We start from the raw sequence: 18,969 nt of genomic DNA on the forward strand, positions 1-18,969 counted from the left end.
GTTTTAAAGTCACCATTGGTCTCATGTTGAGCGTTTTTTCTTCTCCAGCAACTGAGTTAGGAAGGAGTTAGGAATTAGGAATTTTGGCACACAGAGTGAGTCCATGCAACTTATTATGTGACTTGTTAAGCACATTTTTACTCCTGAACTGATTTAGGCTTGCCATAACAAAGGGGTTAAATACGTGTTGACGCAAGATATTTAAGCTTTTCATTTTTAATTCATTTGTAAAAAAAAAACAACAAAAAAACAACATATTTCCACTTAGACATTATGCGGTATTGTGTGTAGGCCAGTGACACAAAATCCAAACGTTATCAATTTTAAATTCAGGCTGTAACACAACAAAATGTGGAAAAAGTCCAGGGGTTTGAATACTTTCTGAAGGCACTGTATACAGTATGCAGAAGTCTACTTTAACAATTTTACTTCACACATTTACTTGAGGAACAGTGCGGATGCAAAGCTTGTGTCACGACTTCCGCCGAAGTTGGTCCCGCTCCTTGTTCGGGCGGCGTTCGGTGGGTCGACGTCACCGGTCTTCTAGCCATCGCCGATCCACTTTTCATTTTTTTTGTCTTTGTTTTCTACACCCCTGGTTTCTATTCCCCAATTACATGTTCATTATTTAACCCTCTGTTTCCCACATGTTAGTGTGCGTGTCTATTGATTGTTCATGTCGGTACTTGTCGGCTGGTTATGTTTTCCGGGTTATGTATTTATGCCCGTTATTTTCGAGTGACCGGTATTTCTCAACACCTTGAGTATTGTCTGTATACTGGTGCTGTTGTGGAATTAAATACCTTGTACACTCATTTCTGCTGTCATGCGCCTGATTCACTGCACCAGTTACCCACCGCCTGACAGCTTGGCAAACGAATGAGAGTAAAATCTCCCTCAGTTTTTTACATAGCCACATTTTACCCAAATTCTGTTAAATATCTACTCTGAATAAAGATTCAAATATGTCTGCAGAAAAAGTGGGGTGTCAGCTACGATATGACACCTTGAGTTTGAAAAAATCTATTTTAGTTATTGAACTACAGTAAGCAAGGTTGACTCAACACTCGGTAACAGAATGACGGTAACCGAAGACACTAGACAATATTTCTTAAACCTATAGAAGGCAAATAATTTATGCAAAACTAAGTATAAATTATGATATTAGTTTGCAGGGGCCTTTACTTCAAGATTATTGTGTTTTTATGTATTTCTAATACCTTTTAATACTTCTTCTACTAAATGATTTCTAAGACCCCTTTTCCATTTTTGTAAGCAGACATTTTCAAGATGGGAAATGGTTGAAAAATGTATCTATGCCTTCATTTCCCCCAAATATAGAATCTTAGCTTTTATTTGACACCAAATGTTATATGCTCTTCTAAACTTCACATGTTGGCACTCAAATCAAATTTTATTGGTTGTGTACACAGATTTGCAGATGTTATCGCAGGTGCAGCAAAAGCTAGAAACACAGCAAAATGCTTGTGTTTCTAGCTCCAACCGTGCAGTAATACCTAGCATTAAGAAACAATACACACATAATCCAGAAAATAAATAGAAATTAAGAAATATCAGAATGTCAGAGACCGGAATATACATTTATATACAGTACCAGTGAAATGTTTGGACACACCTACTCATTCAAAGGTTTTTCTTTATTTTTAAAATATTTTCTACATTGTAGAATAATAGTGAAGACATCAAAACGATCAAATAACACAAATGGAATCATGTAGTAACCAAAAAAGTGTTAAACAAATCAAAATATATTTTATATTTCAGATTCTTCAAAGTAGCCAACCTTTGTCTTGATGACAGCTTTTCAGACTCTTGGCATTCTCTCAAACAGCTTCATGAGGTAGTCACCTGGAATGCATTGTGTGCAGGTCTGCCTTGTTAAAAGTTATTTTGTGTAATTTCTTTCCTTCTTAATGCGTTCGAGCCAATCGGTTGTTTTGTGACAAATTAGGGGTGGTATATAGAAGATAGCCCTCTTTGATAAAAGACCAAGTCCATATTATGGCAAGAACAGCTCAAATAAGCAAAGAAAAACGACAGTCATTACTTACTTTAAGACACGAAGGTCAGTAAATAGGGAACATTCAAGAACTTGTAAAGTTTCTTCAAGTGCAGTCGCAAAAACCATCAAGCGCTATGATGAAATTTGCTCTCATGAGGACCGCCACAGGAAAGGAAGACCTAGAGTTACCTCTGCTGCAGAGAATATGTTAATTAGAGTTACCAGCCTCAGAAATTGCAGCCCAAATAAATGCTTCACAGAGTTCAAGTAACAGACACGTCTCAACATCGACTGTTCAGAGGAGACTGCGTGAATCAGGCCTCCATGGTCAAATTGCCACAAAGAAACCACTTTAAAAGGACACCAATAAGAAAAGGAGACTTTCTTGGGCCAAGAAACACGAGCAATGACATTAGACCGATGGAAATATGTCCTTTGGTCTGATGAGTCCAAATTTGAGATTTTTGGTTCCAACCACCATGTCTTTGTGAGATGCAGAGTAGGTGAATGGATTATCTCCGTATGTGTGGTTCCCACAGTGAAGCACGGAGGAGGAGGTGTGATGGTGTAGCACACTTAACCAGCATTCTGCAGCGATATGACATCCCATCTGGTTTACGCTTATTGGGACCATCATTTGTTTTTCAACAGGACAATGACCCAACACACCTCCAGGCTGTGTAAGGGCTATTTGAACAATAAGGAGAGTGATGGAGTGCTGCATCAGATGATGAGATGGTTTGGGATGAGTTGGACTGCAGAGTGAAGGAAAAGGAGCCAACAAGTGCTCAGCATTCGTGGGAACTCCTTCAAGACTGTTGGGAAAGCATTCCAGGTGAAGCTGTTTGAGAGAATGCCAAGAGTGTGCCATCAAGGCAAAGGGTGGCTACTTTGAAGAATCTGAAATATAACACTTTATAATATAACACTTATTTGGTTACTACATGATTCCATGTGTGTTATTTTATAGTTTTGATGTCTCCACTATTATTCTACAATGTAGAAAATAGTAAAAATAAAGAAAAACCCTTGAATGAGTAGGTGTGTCCAAACTTTTGACTGGTACTGTACATATAATGTATATATTTATACATATAATCGTATGTTTTGTATGTAAACATTTGTAAACATTATTAAAGTCACAAGTGTTCAATCACTCTATGTACATAGGGCAGCAGGTGTAGGGTAGAGTACCGGGTGGTAACCGGCTAGAACAGTGACGAACATGGAACCCAAACCGGCTGTGCGCATGCGCCATCGTGCATAAATGTATTTTGTCCCCCCACACCAACCGCGATCACGACACGCAGGTTAAAATATCAAAACAAACTCTGAACCAATTATATTAATTTGGGGACAGGTCGAAAAGCATTAAACATTTATGGCAATTTAGCTAGTACTTGCTAGCTAATTTGTCCTATTTAGCTAGCTTGCTGTTGCTAGCTAATTTGTCCTGGGATATAAACATTGAGTTGTTATTTTACCTGAAATGCACAAGGTCCTCTACTCTGCCAATTAATCCACACATAAAACGGTCAACCGAATTGTTTCTAGTCAGCTCTCTTCCTTCCAGGCTTTTACTTCTCTTGACTTTATATTGCGATTGGCAACTTTCATAAATTAGGTGCATTACCGCCACTGACCTCGTTCGTCTTTCAGTCACCCACGTGGGTATAACCAACGAGGAGATGGCACGTGGGTACCTGCTTCTATAAACCAATGAGGAGATGGGAGAGGCAGGACTTGCAACGCGATCTGCGTCAGAAATAGAACTGATTTCTATTTTAGCCCTTGGCAATGCAGTCGCTCGTTGGTGTGCGCAAGTAGTGTGGGTGCAATAATTGAATAACATAGTTTTCTAAATTTATTTTGCAACGCTCGCATACGCGACGCGAGCGGTGTGGTCAGCCTATAAGAGTAGTGGTGACTGTTTAACTGTCTGATGGCCTGGAGGGAGAAGCTGTATCTCAGTCTCTCGTTCTCGGCTTTGATGCATCTGTACTGTCAACGCCTTCTAGATGATAGTGGGGTGAACTGGCTGTGGCTCGGGTGGCTATGATCTTCTTGGCCACCCTGTAACACCGGGCGGTGCAATTGCTGTACCAGACGGTGATACGGATACAGCCCGACAGGATGCTCTCAATTTCTTCAGCCTTCTGAAGTTGAAGAGGCATTGTTGTGCCTTCTTCTCCACGCTGTCTGTGTGAAGGGACCATTTCAGGTTGTCAGTGACATGCATGCCGAGGAACTTGAAGATTTTGACCATCTTCACTGGGGCCCCAACGATGCACTGCAAAAAGTCAGCTCTCAAAAACAAGGGAAAAAAACGCAGTAAAATTGGGGAAATATTACTTAAAGTAAAGATATCTAGTCTCAAAGAACGCAAAGAAATCTAAACTAGTGCGGCCAGACTAAAAACAAATACATTTGTCTGGATACAAAGAAAATATTTAAGAATTATTTTCTCAATATGTAGGAAAATGTGCTTAAATTTTGCATCCAATGCTATTGCAATCGTCTTGAAATAAGGCTATATTCCCTGGAATTTACAGAAAAATAGCATATTGTGCTTAAAATAAGTAATCCTGACTAAGATAAATGTACTTGTACTACTACTAGAAATGAGATAAATTTTCCTAAAGCAAGACTATCTAATTTCTTTTCACCTCCTTATTGAGGACTCAGTATATCCAGTGGCCGCATATGGGCAGAACAAAGGATGCAAAAACAACAACAGTCATTGGTGGTCAAGGTGAAAATGAAAATGTAAGACCTATGTCAAGATAACAAACGTGATAGTGCTTTAAACCTTATAATAAACAACAAACGCCCTGCCTATTTATTAAAGGTTATCGGATCGGTTCTCGGATCGGCCGATACACACAGTTCTGTTATCGGGACCGGAAATGAAAAAATTGTATCGTGCAACCCTAGTCAGTAATGAACTTTTTCCACTCGGCCATAGCCTTAGCCTGTCCCGGTCGTGGATGGCATCCGAGAGGACTTCTGTCTGCAGCACAGAGAGGAGTGTCGCAATGCACTTGGGATATGTGAGGTGAAAGGCATAATAACACGCCATAAGATACATTACGATGGCATAGATGTCCTCTTTTGGGAAGGTCAGCACAGGCATGTTCCAATGGCCAGTATGCAGATGGTTTCGCAGACAGTCACGACAGGGCTGAAGAGTGGTCTTGCCTGAAGAAAGTTGTTGGGGTCTTCTGCAGACTGACACAAACACAAAGAGAAAAACAAATATGACCACAAAAACAATTCACACTCTTTGTATGTTATGATCAAGTAATATGAAAATTCAGATACATGTACACATTTCTTACCTCAAGGATGTGAAGCATAGCCTCACTTGCATGTCCTAATTTCTTGGGTGGAGACACAGGTGATGGGAACATGTCTGGTAAAGTCTTCATCATGGCGATTGAGTGTTTGACTGTTAAAAAACAAAAATAGACTCATTTGATTTACTGCAGCCAGTTATTTAAACAAACATGAATACTTTCATGGGATTCTCCATTGTCAACAGAGCCAGTAATTACCTTTGTCCAGCAGCGGTGGCTTCATGACCTTTTTGAACACTCCATAAAACTGTGCCTGGTTGTAAAAGGTCCCCCAGCGGGTCTTCAGTTCAGGTATGAAGCGGGAGTTCCCTCGATCGAGGATCCGCCGGAGTTCATCCATAACCTGACACACACATACACACACAGACAGACAAAGAGAGAGAGACAGACAGAGAGAGAGAGAGAGCCTTACACTATCTAGCTGGAGGCATAGCACCAGACCGAATTCTCGCAAGCTCACTGTTTTACATTTGCCCGAAGTAGTTTACCCCTGTCCCTGCTATGGCTTCTAACGCTGCTCAGTTCCCACATCGTATCTCATTTGAGATTCAGTCTGGTGTTAACCAGGCTAAGGAAGCATAGGCCTACTTAAAATGAATACATTTGCTTACATGATCCAGTTCTCTGAAGCAGGGATACGCTTGAAGTATCTTGGTAGGCCTGTCCTGCTCCTTAGTTGTATCAGAGTCGATGAAGGCCCGTCTTGCTTGGAATTCAAGGTCCTGAAGCTGGGGAAACATCCTTCTGGTTGGATCTGGCCTTGGTTTTGTACATCTCCTGTAGAGTTTTATAATGTCTCGCCTGGTTCTGTAGGCTCTCAGTAATTTCTGATGCCAGAAAACATAACAAACCCCACCAATTAACATTTAAAAATGTAGCCTGAAATTAAGACCAATGTTTCATGTTTTCGCTGGTACTACCTGCTTCTTTTTGGGAGTTGTCACATTCTGAATCTTTTTCAAAAGCTGCTTCTTCACAGATTCCTAACATAAACAAACAACAAATTGTTTGTTTTATAAATCACATTAAACAAAATCAAATCCAGAAATGAAACAATACAAGCAGACACATGTTGCCCTGATTGATCTGGATGAAGCATATCCCTCCTATTTTGAGTGTCCAGATGTTTGCACTTTGATTACCAGGTATCAAACATTGCTGCGTTTGGAAACGTGTTGAATACCTGAGTAGTGACTTACCCACTCAGCTCCACTGGCTGCAGATCTGTTCCGCAGCATTGAGTAGTACTCTACGAGACGCTTCTTCATCATAGTGAGTTCACGGCTGCATGGATACTGGAAGTCATCCCCTGCCGCTCTCTTAATGGAAATCATGCTTGTTACTGTATTTCTGATTAATCGACAGCGAAGATCTTTGGAAACTATATAGTCTCCTTGTCCAGCATGGTGTTTTTCAAAAAAGGTGCTTCTTGATTGCTCCAACTCTGTGTCTGTGTATAAGACATACTGTGGGCTGACAAGCTGTACGGTTCTGGTGGCACCATGTTGGTCTCTTGGGTTTGGAGAGAGGTGGGGGGTGAAGGGGGGGGGGAGTGGAAGGGGGTGGAGGAGGAGGAGGGAAAGGAGGTGGGAGTGGGGCTGAAATCACAGGTCCCAGAGGAGGTGCCTGCTCTACACAGGTCTGATTCTTGACCCTGTATGACATACATTTATTCAATGGTAATTATAAAGGTGAAGAACACCACACTGTGTAACGTTTGCTTCCAGCTCACACTCTCAAACACATAGATCCCCTGAACGCAGCTCACTCTCCAGATCCCAATCACCTGAATTCTGGTCACCTGTTCAAATACCTGTATGTCATTTACACACACTATTTAGTTCAATTCTTTGCACCCCATCATTGTTAGGTATTGTTTATTTAGATACACATGTCTATATTTTCCGTATTAGTCCTCCTGTGTATCATAGTTTTTGTCCATCCTCACTAACGACGCCTTTTTTCCTATTCCCTGCCTGTACTTTTGCCGGATTGCCTGTCATCAACCTCTTGCCTGATACCCTGGACTACATTACCAGCCTTCTCCGTGCCAGTACTGTTGCCTTTTGGACCCGTGTATGACCTTCTGCCTGCCCCTGGACCCAGCTACCTGCCTCCTCCTGTGGACCTTTACAATAAACACCTGCTGCGCCCTGCGCTTGAAACCAGCTCTGTCTCCCATCGTATTCACTACACACTGTAACAACAACCAAACAGCAAACACCAAAAAAACTACATCTTTAGATAAAGGTATTGTAATGATGGCCAGGAAATGTTTCTTTGATAACAGGAAACACTGACTGCATGTTTAGATTAAATGCAATTTAAAAATAATTTAATGAACGGACAATACACGGACCAAAGTCATACTGTCCATAGGCTAATTGATAATTTTAGCGATAATGACTCTTATGGCTAAAGCTGGATTAATGTGAAAATAATCAATGATAAATAGGAACAAAACACTTAAATAGCTCTATTGGTGAAACTAAATACAATTTCAAATAATAATCTGTTTCTTTGATGTTGTAACGGCTGTCATAGAGAGGGGACCAAAGCCCAGCGTGTTGACTGCTCATGATGAATATTTATTATAACTCAAAACACTAAAGGAAAAATAACTAGGACCGCGCACAGTTCTGTCAGGTACATAAACTAAACAGAAGACAACTACCCACAAACACAGGTGAGAAAAAAACTCTACTTAAGTATGATCGCCAATTAGAGACAACTAGGACCAGCTGCCTCTAATTGGAGATCATCCCAAAAAACATAGAAATAGAAAACTAGATCCTAAACATATACAAAACATAGAAAAACACAAAACACCCCCTGACCTACTCTACCATAGAAAATAACATTTTACTATGGTCAGGACGTGACAGATGTGTGGTACACAGGACAACATTCAACCCGATCAGCTTCTAGCTAACTCCAGCATCACTGATCAGCAATTCCATACATCTGACTCAGATGAAGGGCAAAGGGGCATTGACCAACATGAAGCTGTCACAGTGCAACAAGTAAGTTACTTGGTTGGTGGCAATCTACTGAAAATGACCATATTTTTTAAAGTACTTGGCTTTTCTAATAGCATTCATAGTCAGTCTTCGCAACCACTTCTCCTGTCACAAACATTCTACTTGTCATGAACTAGTAATGTCCAGCCTGCACATGTCAGGATGCTACATTCAATGTCCACTTTTTTTTAGGATTCTGACAACACATGACACTGCTTTTGTGATAAATGCCAGAGCCAAGCATCGTCTCTCAGAGGTTTTTTTCTGAACAGAATTTGGTTAGTTACATTATGTAGAGCATTTTGTAGTAGTTCAGTGATGGTTGAGTTCATTGTTAGTGCTAGGTTGTCCACCTTACTATTGTTGATCCCTTACAGTGAGTGGGAAAAGTATGTAACGGTCATCGTAGTCAATGGACCAAGGTGCAGCGGGTACGTGAATGCTCATGTTTATTTACAAAATGAAACACAATGACCGCCAAACAGTCTTGTATACTCACACAGCAGTACAAAGAACAACCTCCCACAATTCCCAAAACAAACATACTCCTAATTATAGGACCTTCAATCAGAGGCAACGATAAACAGCTGCCTCCAATTGAAGGCGCCAATCCCAAATACCTAAACATAGAAAAAAACACCCTAGAACAGACATAGAAATATACAAACATAGAACATAGACCAAACCCCGGAAATCATAATTCAAACACCCCTCTACATAAACACACACTCAAACACACCCTGAACCACATAAAACAAATACCCCCTGCCACGTCCTGACCAAACAATAATAACAAATAACCCTTTTTCTGGTCAGGACGTGACAAAGTATTTGATCCCCTGCTGATTTTGTACGTTTGCCCACTGACAAAGAAATGATCAGTCTATCATTTTAATGGTAGGTTTATTTGAACAGTGAGAGACAGAATAACAACAAAAAAATCCTGAAAAACACGTCAAAAATGTTATGAAATGATTTGCATTTTAATGAGGGAAATAAGTATTTGACCCCCTCTCAATCAGAAAGATTTGTATGTCCTTATGTTAATTAATGACATTGTTGCTGGGTTACAGCAGTATCAATCATCACTAATGGACAACCTCAGGAAGCAGATGGAGGGAGTGCTAAAGAAGCATTCAGGAAGCACATCAGGTCAACTTGAAAAATATGCAATGGATATATTTGACAATTTCATTGACGCTTTTGCTGGCGTTGCAACAACATTTTGACAGGACAGTGTTATTAAGAAGCAGTTTAGCTGTTTGGACACAGAGGAAATTCCAATTGCTGAAACCATATGCAGGATCAAATGTGGAGGATCAAAATATTTTTTCATCAAAGACAAATTATTTCATTATATACCATTAGTCAAAAGTCTAGAACAGTTCTTATCACACCCAAGGATTTTGTCTATGGTTGAAAAGGACCCCAGATGTGCAGGGAAAGTGCTGTACTACACCCTAGGAAATCCAAATCCAAAATACAGGTCTAAACTGGCTGCTATCAGGCTGCTTGCCATGGCTAGATCAGCAGACCTACGTCAATCTGGTGTAGATGTACTATTGAATAGAATCAAGGAAGACATGGTTACATTGGGGGGTTAAAATGCAAACTATTAATGGAAAGAAAATTATATATGGTGCCATGGTCTCTCTCTGTGGAGATACCCTGAGACTGTATGAACTAGCAGGGTTCAAAGAGGGTGTGGGCTTTGCCTACAGTAAGTGCAGACACTGTGAGTGTTCTTTTGAGGACATGCCGACACACTTCAATGAGGATGCATATACTTAAAGGACATTGGTGAAGCATGTCAGACAGTGTGATGAAATAGAATAGGCAAAGATGGACTTGCTTCGCAACAGCCTGAGAACAACATATGGGATCAATAGCAGGAGCAAGTTAGTTGAGTTCCCAGCCTTTGATATTATACAACAAACTCCGCAATAATTTATGCATGTAATTCTGGAGGGCATAGCCCCATTGGAAATCAAATGTGTTTTGAATCACCTTGTTGAGTCAGGACAGATTGATCTGGACTCAGTGAATTCTGCTATTCTTGGTTTCCCTTATTCCCCTCTAGATGTTAGAGATCGGCCTTCCCCAATTTCTGTTAGTACATTAACGTCAAGTGATGGTAAACTAAAACATTCATCTGGGAAAATGCTTGTCCTGCTAAGGATATTGCCATTTGTTTTGGAACGTTTGGAAGTCAATGCATACATACTAATAGAGCTAATTGAGCTAATAGAGATTGTACAGATAGTATTTGCACCAGTTCTTTCCATTACGACTGTGTCTAGGTTGAAGTTACTCATTGAAAATCATTTGAAGCATTGGAAGGAGCTTTTTCCAGACCGCAATGTTACACCAAAACAGCATTATATGATACATTTGCCATCATAGATAAAATCATTGGGTCCAATGGTAAGACATGTGTATCCGAGTCTAAACATTGTTTCTTTAAACAATGGGGTTCCAAGCTAAATTTTTTCAAAATATTTGCAAGTCTTTGATTAATCAGAACCAAATATATGAATGCTGCCAAAATGTTGACATTTCAATGCACCCAATTTTTTCAAATGAAAGGGAGAGGTTAAATATCTTCTCACGCCCTGACCGTAGAGAACCCTTTTATTTCTCTATTTGGTTAGGTCAGGGTGTGATTTGGGTGGGCATTCTAGATTTTCTATTTCTTTGTTGGCTGGGTATGATTCCCAATCAGAGGCAGCTGTCTATCGTTGTCTCTGATTGGGGATCATACTTAGGCAGCCCTTTTCCCACCTGTGGTTGTGGGATCTTGTTTTGGTACTGAGCTTATGCCCTACTGAACGTTATGTTTTCTATTTATTTTGGTTGTTGTTTCGGTGTTCATCTAATAAATATGATGTACGCTTACCATGCTGCACCCTGGTCTCTTTCTTACGACGAACGTAACAGATCTACAATATTTATGTGGAAAATTGAGGGACTTCCTAGGTTTCAATGATAAATTGCTGTATCAGTCAAATGGCTTGTGATAAATTGTAATAAATACATAACTCAGAAGTCCATGATCTTTGCCAAAGTACTGAATGGTAATATGACAGACTTCTTTTTTGTCGATTCTAGGCTTTATTGTTTGGAATATCTACCATTTCAAACTATACGCTTTGATAGAAATGTCATGGCTTATCAAGTTGAGCTCCCACACTTTGCACAGGCCACTGAGTTAGTGGATGCTGAAAAGCTGGTTGATTTTACCTCTTATTACACAATTAACAACAAGAGCCAAGCTTCTGTACAAGTCAAATACCATCTTGGGGATGTAATAGAATTGTACAACAGTTGAAATGACTCAGTGTTTTCCCCAGATATGAAAAGTGTACTGTCTTTGTGCTGTACTGTATTTTGTCTATATGATTGCTGTGCTGTGTGTAAGAGACAACAGTGAATTCCATTTGGTCATTATCTGTTCTTAATATGTGAAGAGATGAAAAGGATAGGATGCTTGAAAGAAGAAATTCTGACTTCGACAAAGCAGTTTTGTAGTTGTCAGTGTTGATCAAACAGCTTTATAATTCTGGTAATTCTAGTTTCAAGTATTAAGTTACTCAGCATCAGTAATACAATTTTAGTAAAAAGTTATATCTTATTAAGATAATTAAGGACAAAAAAGCTTGAAACAAGTGAAATGCTCAAAGATAAAAACTGACTGGTAAGAAGAGATATCTTGTCAGACAAAAAAAAACATTTTCCTGCCATTTTTCCTGGCATTTTTAAGACACTCATGACTTTCCCAAAATGCATTCATTTTTAATTTATGTAAATTCGTTTTTAAGACACTCATGAGCGAACGCGAACACACACACACACACACACTGAATCGTGCAGACCGCTGCCGACATCTCTTCCCACATCGCAAAATTTCAGCACCACAGATAGCACCATTACGTTCAGCCGAGAAATGCAGTTATAGGTAGGTTGGTTAGGCTACAGTAGATATGAATAGTTATTTGGGTTGTCAGGTGTCAGCAGAAAACTCGATTTTACACGTCTAGCCTATGGATAATTCTGGTTGGAATTTTCTTGCGACTTTTTGACCGTAAAGAGTATTCGTGTTTAACATATATATTTTTAATGGCAATTAACGTTCGTGGCCCCTAAACGAGACAACATGCCCAAATGGTCTCTGTAAAGCAAACTTAGCCTACTAAAATTCTGTTTCAGAGAAAAAAACTACAACAGGACACAAGTAGCCTGAATGGCCAGTCATATAGCCTATATATTTTAAGGTACACAAGTGATCAGTAAACTTTTTGAACAAGTTTATGGTAAATCCTTATTTCAGACGGAAGACATCAAAACTCTGACCAATGCTACGCTATTTCTACGCCCTTTCTCCTGAAATCCTCTTTCAACAGACTTCCAAGAGCGTTGGATGGAAATACACAGAGTAGGCTAGGCTACATACAGTCGGACTAGCACGAGTTTGACACAACACCTGAACTACTGCGTGCTTCAAAAACACAGCTGATTTTTGAGTTTATCGAAACCTCTGTATGCAACGCTGTCCACCAATTATCTTCAAAATGAATACGATACTTCTGGGTAACTTTGCGAAGTTTCTTTTATGCTGGAATGTAGTTTACCTACACGTTTACGCACAGGTAAGTAGGCTAGCCAATCGAGTAATATTGTTTATGTATTTTTTTTGTGGAGGAATTAATCCACAGGGTTTACCCTTGTTTTGTTACAGGAGCCTACACTGTGCATATAATAAACCATACACATACGGAATTTGCATGAACATTTTACATAGGCTACCAGCCAGTGGCGGTTCTAGACCATTTCAACTGGGGGGGGGGGGGGCAAGCTGGGGCCAGTTGTACTGTTAGAGGGGCCAGTTACATTAGACGTTATTGTTGTCATATCGTTTTCTTCACTGCATTGCAGGCATTAGCAGGCAAAAGACCATGTTCATAATCATTAGTGTTCCGCGTTGCCACTGTCTAATAACGAATGTAAAAAAAGAAAGATAGCAAAAATGTGTTATGTAAAAATTATTTAATACTCCACATTTAGGGGGGCCACAAGGGGGTGCCCCCCCCCCGAACCGCTAGATTATATACACTGAGTGCACAAAACATTAGGAACACCTTCTCTTTCCACGACATACTGACCAGGTGAATCAAGGTGAAAGCTATGATCTCTTATTGATGTCAATCAGTATAGATGAAGGGGAGGAGACAGGTTAATGAAGGATTTTTAACCCATGAAACAATTTAGACATGGATTGTGTATGTGTGCCATTCAGAAGGTGAATGGGCAAGACAAAATATTGAAGTCCCTTTCAACTGGGTATGGTAGTATGTGCCTATTAGGGTGTTTCAAGAACTGCAACACTGTTGGATTTTTCACGCTCAACAGTTTCCCCTGTGTGTCAAAAATGGTCCAACACCAAAAGGACATCCAGCCAACTTGACAACTGTGGGAGGCATCCCTGTGGAGCGCTTTTGACACCTTGTAGAGTCCATGCCTCGACGAAACAGTATTACCCCATGTTTAGGCAGGCTATTGCAAGTCTAGTTGACAAAGTTCTTGGCATAATGAATTTGGTTGCTTTTTTCTTGCATCCACAATTCCCTATTCCTCTACTCCTTTACCATTTCCTCTCTGTCTATCTTTTAAAATATTTGTTCTGTAAATAATGGGAAAACTAAGATGGATATTTCTAAATATTTTCATTTACAAAGTTGTGGCCATCATCCAATTTCTTTTCCCCACATATTATGTTTCTTTCTTTGGTGCTATTTCATATGGAAATGTAATCGGTTATGTATTGTTATTCAGCCATGCACGCTTCCGTACTCATCAGTCAGTGTTTGCATATAAATTGTTGACTGGTACTCAACATCCACTTCCTCCTTGAATGCATTTAAATGAGGCGGAAGTATGAGCACAGTGCATCAGCGTGTGTGTGTGTCGATTGCTTACTGTGATGTATATGACTTATGTTTAATTTATGAAGTATGTGTTATGCTACGGTATACTGTATGTCACTGTAATTATGACATTAGATTTTATCAAAGTTTTTATATCAAAGCCACTTTACCATTTTTGCTCTTGTCATGTTTGAGATCCAAATTATCTCTGGGGTTAAGATTCCCCTAGGTACAGATCTAGGATCAGCTTCCCCTCTCCAATCCTAACCTTAACCATTAGTGGGGGAAATGCTAATCTGACCCAAGGTCAATATCTAAGGGACAACTTTTTGAATCAATGCTGCAATCTACTCTGTAGGTTCATCCAGAGGTCGGCCTCACAGCACAGGAGCAGATGTACCTACTGTATGATGTCAAAGTTGAATGCCATCAGAACATCTCCACACACAACCCTGCAGGTGGGCAAACACTGACTTACGTACATCGTTTTATCTTTGGGCAGCATAGGAAATGTACCAACTTTTTTGTTTGTGTTTCTGCAATTGGTACCCACTAAGCAGATGATTGGTCTACCTAGCTTTACCAGAGCCCCATTGGCCAGCGTGTTTCCAGGTGGATCCAGACAGACCTTTATGGTAACCGTAGCGGCCCGGGTGGCAGAGCCACCCACCATACTTCATCCTGTCTGAAGAGAACAAATCCCATAACTTGACCTGTTTTTGCCTCCTGCGTATTGGAAAAGGGGTTGTGTTTCGAGAGACGGGCAAACACTAGCCTGCTCCACGTCTGCCCACATTCTCCCAGGCTTCACTCAGTCAGAGATTGGAGTTGGTAAAAGAGACTGTATGTGGTGTTCCTGCATGTACACTTTGACACACTGAACTCCTTGCATTTCTCACATTGTCAGTCAATGTTCAACATGAGATTTACTGAATTGAGTAATGCTTTTAGCAAAAAATGTGTATTCTGATATTTATCCAAATTATTTATTATCCACCCCCAAATGATTATTATATATTTTTTAATTGGGGTAACTTGAGACAACTTTTGATACAGCATGGATGAAAACTACAACTACAGAAGTGGTCTTAGGGAGGGGGAAAAATAACTGGGATGATGGCCACCACTTAGTAAACGAAAACATTTCAAAAAATTCTTCTTAGTTTTCCCATATAGGCACTCTTGAAGAACGGAGGGAGGAACTTCTTGAAAAGCCTTTATTTACTTGGAATACCACTGCAGTTTGATTAGACAAAGATGACTTAAGATCACTGCTGTGTGTCTCCCTAGCCACAGAATGTGTGGGTGCTGAAATGTGGATTTATTCCATTCATTTGAATCTGCCAATTTACCAGTCCCAAACCTGCAGTTGTTTTTCTTTCTGGCTGCTGCTCTCCATATAACTATCCTCCATGTGTCCGCCCACATTCTGTAGCAGTGTGAGAGCTGGATAAAAACAAACCGCTTTGTGTGTTTGATCCAGAATCTACCAGCCGTTAAAACCAGGTGGGAGAATAGAAATATCAGAACATAAACAGATATTGGAGCATAATGGCTAATTACAGTGTATTTATTGTTTGGTGACTGTTTAAATATAAACAGACCAGCATCTGATACCCATCCAAATTTAGTCATGACGGAAGTATTACGGTTTCACTGGGAGGCAACATGAAAATACAGTTTGCTATATCCTCTGAGAGATGCAGAAATGACAGTAACACTTTATTTTAAGGGTCCATTATAAAACATTTATAAGGCATTTACAAACAGTTTTCCCACCATGTATTAATCATTATTCCCACATTTGTAAATATTAGTTAGCTAGTTATTCACACGTGTATATATACACATGACCAAAAGTATGTGGGCTTGCTTCCAAGAGCATTAGTGAGGTCGGACACTGATGTTGGGCATTTAGGCCTGACTTGCAGTCGGTGTTCCAATTCATCCCAAAGGTGTTCGATGGGGTTGAGGTCAGGGCTCTGTGCAGGCCTGTCAAGTCCTTCCACACTGATCTCGACAAACCATTTCTGTATGGACCTCACTTTGTGCACGGGGGCATTGTCATGCTGAAACAGGAAAGGGCCTTCCCCAAACGGTTTGCCACAAAGTTGGAAGCACAGAATCATATGGAATGTCATTGTATGTTGAAGCATTAAGATTTCCCTTCACTGGAACTAAGGGGCCTAGCCCGAACCATGAAAAACAGCCCCAGACCATTATTCCTCCTCCACCAAACTTTACAGTTGTCACTATGCATTCGGGCAGGTAGCGTTTTCCTGGCATCCGCCAAAGCCAGATTCGTCCGTCGGACTGCCAGATGGGAAAGCGTGATTCATCATTCCAGAGAATGCATTTCAACTGCTCCAGAGTCCAATGGCGGTGAGCTTTACATCACTCCAGCTGACGCTTGGCATTGCGCATGGTGATCTTAGGCTTGGGTGCGGTTGCACAAACAGTTCATGTGCTGACGTTGCTTCCAGAGGTAGTTTGGATCTCGGTAGTGAGTGTTGCAACCGAGGACAGAGGATTTTTACGCGCTATGCGCTTCAGCACTCGACTGTCTCGTTCTGTGAGCTTGTGTGGCCTACCACTTCGTGGCTGAGCTATTGTTGCTCTTAGACATTTCCACTTCACAATAAGAGCACTTACAGTTGACCCGGGCAGCTGAAATAGCTGAATCCACTAATTTGAAGGGGTGTCCACATACGTTTGTAAACATTCTGTGTTTCGTGCTTATTCTTTTACCAGTGTTAGGTTCTTGTTTTTCAGAGTAAATAACTCACGGACACTAGAGAAGCTAACAAAGTTTAATTCTGTCCAAAGGTTCTGTACAGCTGTAATTCAAACAACCCAACATTTCTCACATCACAGATATATATATCCCACTTAAGACACTCCTCCTTCTCTCCCATCCTTTCATCTTATGGTTTTACAGGAAAAGAGTAACAGGATACTAAACCCTTAATACTCCCTTCAGGGGATCTGACCTCACCTCCTTACCTCAACCCCTCCTTCACCTAATCTACAGATGTCCATCTGTCTTTCCTGTATCAACGCAGTGCTTTCCTCCCGTCCCCCAACACATTCCAACGCCGTCTGGCTTTCTACAGAGAACCATTAACTTCAGACATAAAACCCAGTCTCTTTCACTCCTAATATTCTATGCTTCTTCTCTATCATTTATTTAATGTCTCAATGTTCAAAATGTCGAATCCAACACCAGGTACTGCTGGAATGTTTACCAATGGCATGCATCTTTTTGTAGGAAATTACACTGGTCTCTGAAAACATTTATAAGCTATTTAAAAAGTATAAATAGTGCTCACTTTAGATTAGGGACTGAAAAATGACTTTACTAATCACACAATTTTTATAAATGCCATATAAATCGTTTATTATGGACCCTTAATAAAATAATGTGTTACCAAAATGACATCAATGAAACATCTTATTGGCTAAATGATATGCTGCCTTTCATAAGAGTAAAATAAATAAACATTTACAAAATTGTATAACCCCACTTTCCCTCAAACAGTGGTGTATTTGTCTATTGTATTTGGTTTTTCCAGATAACTAAATCCAGATCTAAATGATCTTGTGTTCCCCTTTCAATTTTAAAGGACGGGGCATCCATTTGGGATGGGCCTTTAAATGGATGATATATAGCAATTATATAGCTCTGTTGTTGTTTGATTCTGACATTGTCCCTTTAAAGGCAATGGTCCAATTCTAACCATTATTGGCCACCGTATTACTGGCAGGTGATCTCTCGTTAAACCATCAATATGGGCTAAGATCACCCACACACCTGATCCCAGTTGCAACCATTATTAGCCATCATATTACCATATTACCATATTACCACAAATACTGTTAACAAGGTCGCTGTTAACTTCAAAGATGCTATTTGAGCAGACTAAGGACGGCTGTATCTACAGTATTTGAGAATCATTTTATACATCTGAAATAAAGTATTTTCTCATTTACCACGACAAATCTACAGTGGCATTTTTCCCTACACAATTTATCTACTGAAAACTCATGTTGGTGTACATGAGTAAAAAAATAAATATTTGTTTCTAATTCATGTAATCCATTAATTATAACTTGGTTTAATACAGTAGGGCTATGGACATTTCAAGAGAGGAAAGTACAATATTTCTGAACATTGTCCATGTTTAAAATTGTAATTTAAATCAAGCCTATCATGATTGTGTTAATATTTTTTTAATCAAATGGCATTGTAGTCTTATAAAATTAATTAAAATTGCACAAATTATATTATAATTATGTTGACATGAAACAGTTGTATGATATAGAGTCCATTATTACAGTAAGTATTTTACTTTCATTCATTAGGCTACAAGCCTTATGATTGGCAATGCTCTTATAGGTCATTATTTCCTTGGAGTGGGAATAGAGAACCAGAAGCAGCTGTCAAACACGGTAACAACGAGACATCAACTAATCTACTCGTACATCTTGTGGGTTTTTTGTTTGAATCCTGATTATTTTAGCACGCAGGTTTATGTAATCTCCCATTAGTATTGTTTAAAGAAAACCAGTGCTAATATGCTGGAGCTCAGCTTCTTCTTTACGATTGGCCAAACATGTTCACTTAATGTCATGGGATTATGTAAACATCA

General features: G+C 39.8%; 1 protein-coding gene across 1 annotated transcript; it reads right to left on the bottom strand.

Annotated features, from left to right (window-relative positions):
* Nucleotides 1–3,751: 3,751 nt before the first annotated feature.
* Nucleotides 3,752–6,888, bottom strand: LOC106574380 (uncharacterized). The gene is made up of 6 exons (XM_014150234.2): nt 6,579–6,888; nt 6,300–6,362; nt 5,991–6,206; nt 5,578–5,722; nt 5,362–5,471; nt 3,752–5,251 (listed from the first exon to the last, which is right to left on the bottom strand). The coding sequence occupies exons 1-6, from the start codon at nt 6,711–6,713 to the stop codon at nt 5,144–5,146; spliced, it is 777 nt and encodes a 258-aa protein (XP_014005709.1). The 5' UTR covers nt 6,714–6,888; the 3' UTR covers nt 3,752–5,143.
* Between the last annotated feature and the right edge of the window lie 12,081 nt (nt 6,889–18,969).

The sequence above is a fragment of the Salmo salar genome, chromosome ssa16, assembly GCF_905237065.1.
Source record: "Salmo salar chromosome ssa16, Ssal_v3.1, whole genome shotgun sequence".
Taxonomy (NCBI): domain Eukaryota; kingdom Metazoa; phylum Chordata; class Actinopteri; order Salmoniformes; family Salmonidae; genus Salmo; species Salmo salar.